At 54.8% G+C, this 764-nt stretch overlaps 1 protein-coding gene across 1 annotated transcript in view; it reads right to left on the bottom strand.

Annotated features, from left to right (window-relative positions):
- LOC104121795 (deleted in malignant brain tumors 1 protein) overlaps positions 1-764 on the bottom strand; it is a 20,958-nt gene that overhangs the window by 3,914 nt on the left and 16,280 nt on the right. Inside the window, 1 exon segment of the mRNA XM_035889473.1 lies at positions 675-764. This exon segment is cut by the window's right edge and continues 237 nt beyond it. Within this exon segment, the coding sequence (XP_035745366.1) occupies positions 675-764 (90 nt within the window).

Here is a 764-nt window from a genome sequence, read left to right as displayed (position 1 = left end):
CCCAGTGCAGAACCCTTGGTCTTGATGACCCTCATCCAGTTGGCCTCGGCCCACGGATCCAGCCTGTCCAGCCCCCTCTGCAGAGCCCTAATCCCCTCCAGCAGATCGACGCTCCCACTGAGTTTGGTGTCATCTGCAAACTTACTGAGGGCACACTCAATCCTGTCATCCAGGTCGTTAATAAAGTTATTAAACAAGACTGGCCCTAGAACTGAGCCCTGGGGGACACCACTTGTGACCGGCCGCCAACTGGATTTAACTCCATTCACCACAACTCTCTGGGCTCGGCCATCCAGCCAGTTTTTTACCCAGCGGGTAAAAAAACATTTTGGGGTGCTACATCCCACGTGACCCTCCTCCATCCTTCAAAGTTGTCCCAACTCTATCAGAACCTATCTGAGAAATGGTGGCTATTTCTGGAGGGACCCCAGATGGGTTGGAGGAAAGGGGAGAGGAAAATTTGGGCTCCAAGAAGAAATGGGAGTCATGAGTGTGTTTTGGGGTCAGGAAAGCATCTCTGATGCTCCCAAGGGTGATGGAAAATGAGGCACATCCCCCCACTAAAGGCCCTCAAGAGCTTGCTGGGATGTACTTGTGCCACCTTTCCCTTTCTTAACTTGGGATGTTTTCCCGCCCTACCCAGCATGGACACCACAGAGGATCCCAGCGCTCACCCTTCGGCTTTGCACACACCACGCCGGCTGCCGAGCCGTGCCTGCACAGCCCCAACCCCGTCTCTCTCTGCTGGCACTCCAGGAGCCACG

This window comes from Egretta garzetta, unplaced genomic scaffold (genome assembly GCF_000687185.1).
Source record: "Egretta garzetta isolate BGI_Z169 unplaced genomic scaffold, ASM68718v1 scaffold192, whole genome shotgun sequence".
Classification (NCBI taxonomy): Eukaryota; Metazoa; Chordata; class Aves; order Pelecaniformes; family Ardeidae; genus Egretta; species Egretta garzetta.
The sequence above is the reverse complement of the archived record's forward strand: the minus strand, read 5'-3'. Positions and strand labels throughout refer to the sequence as shown.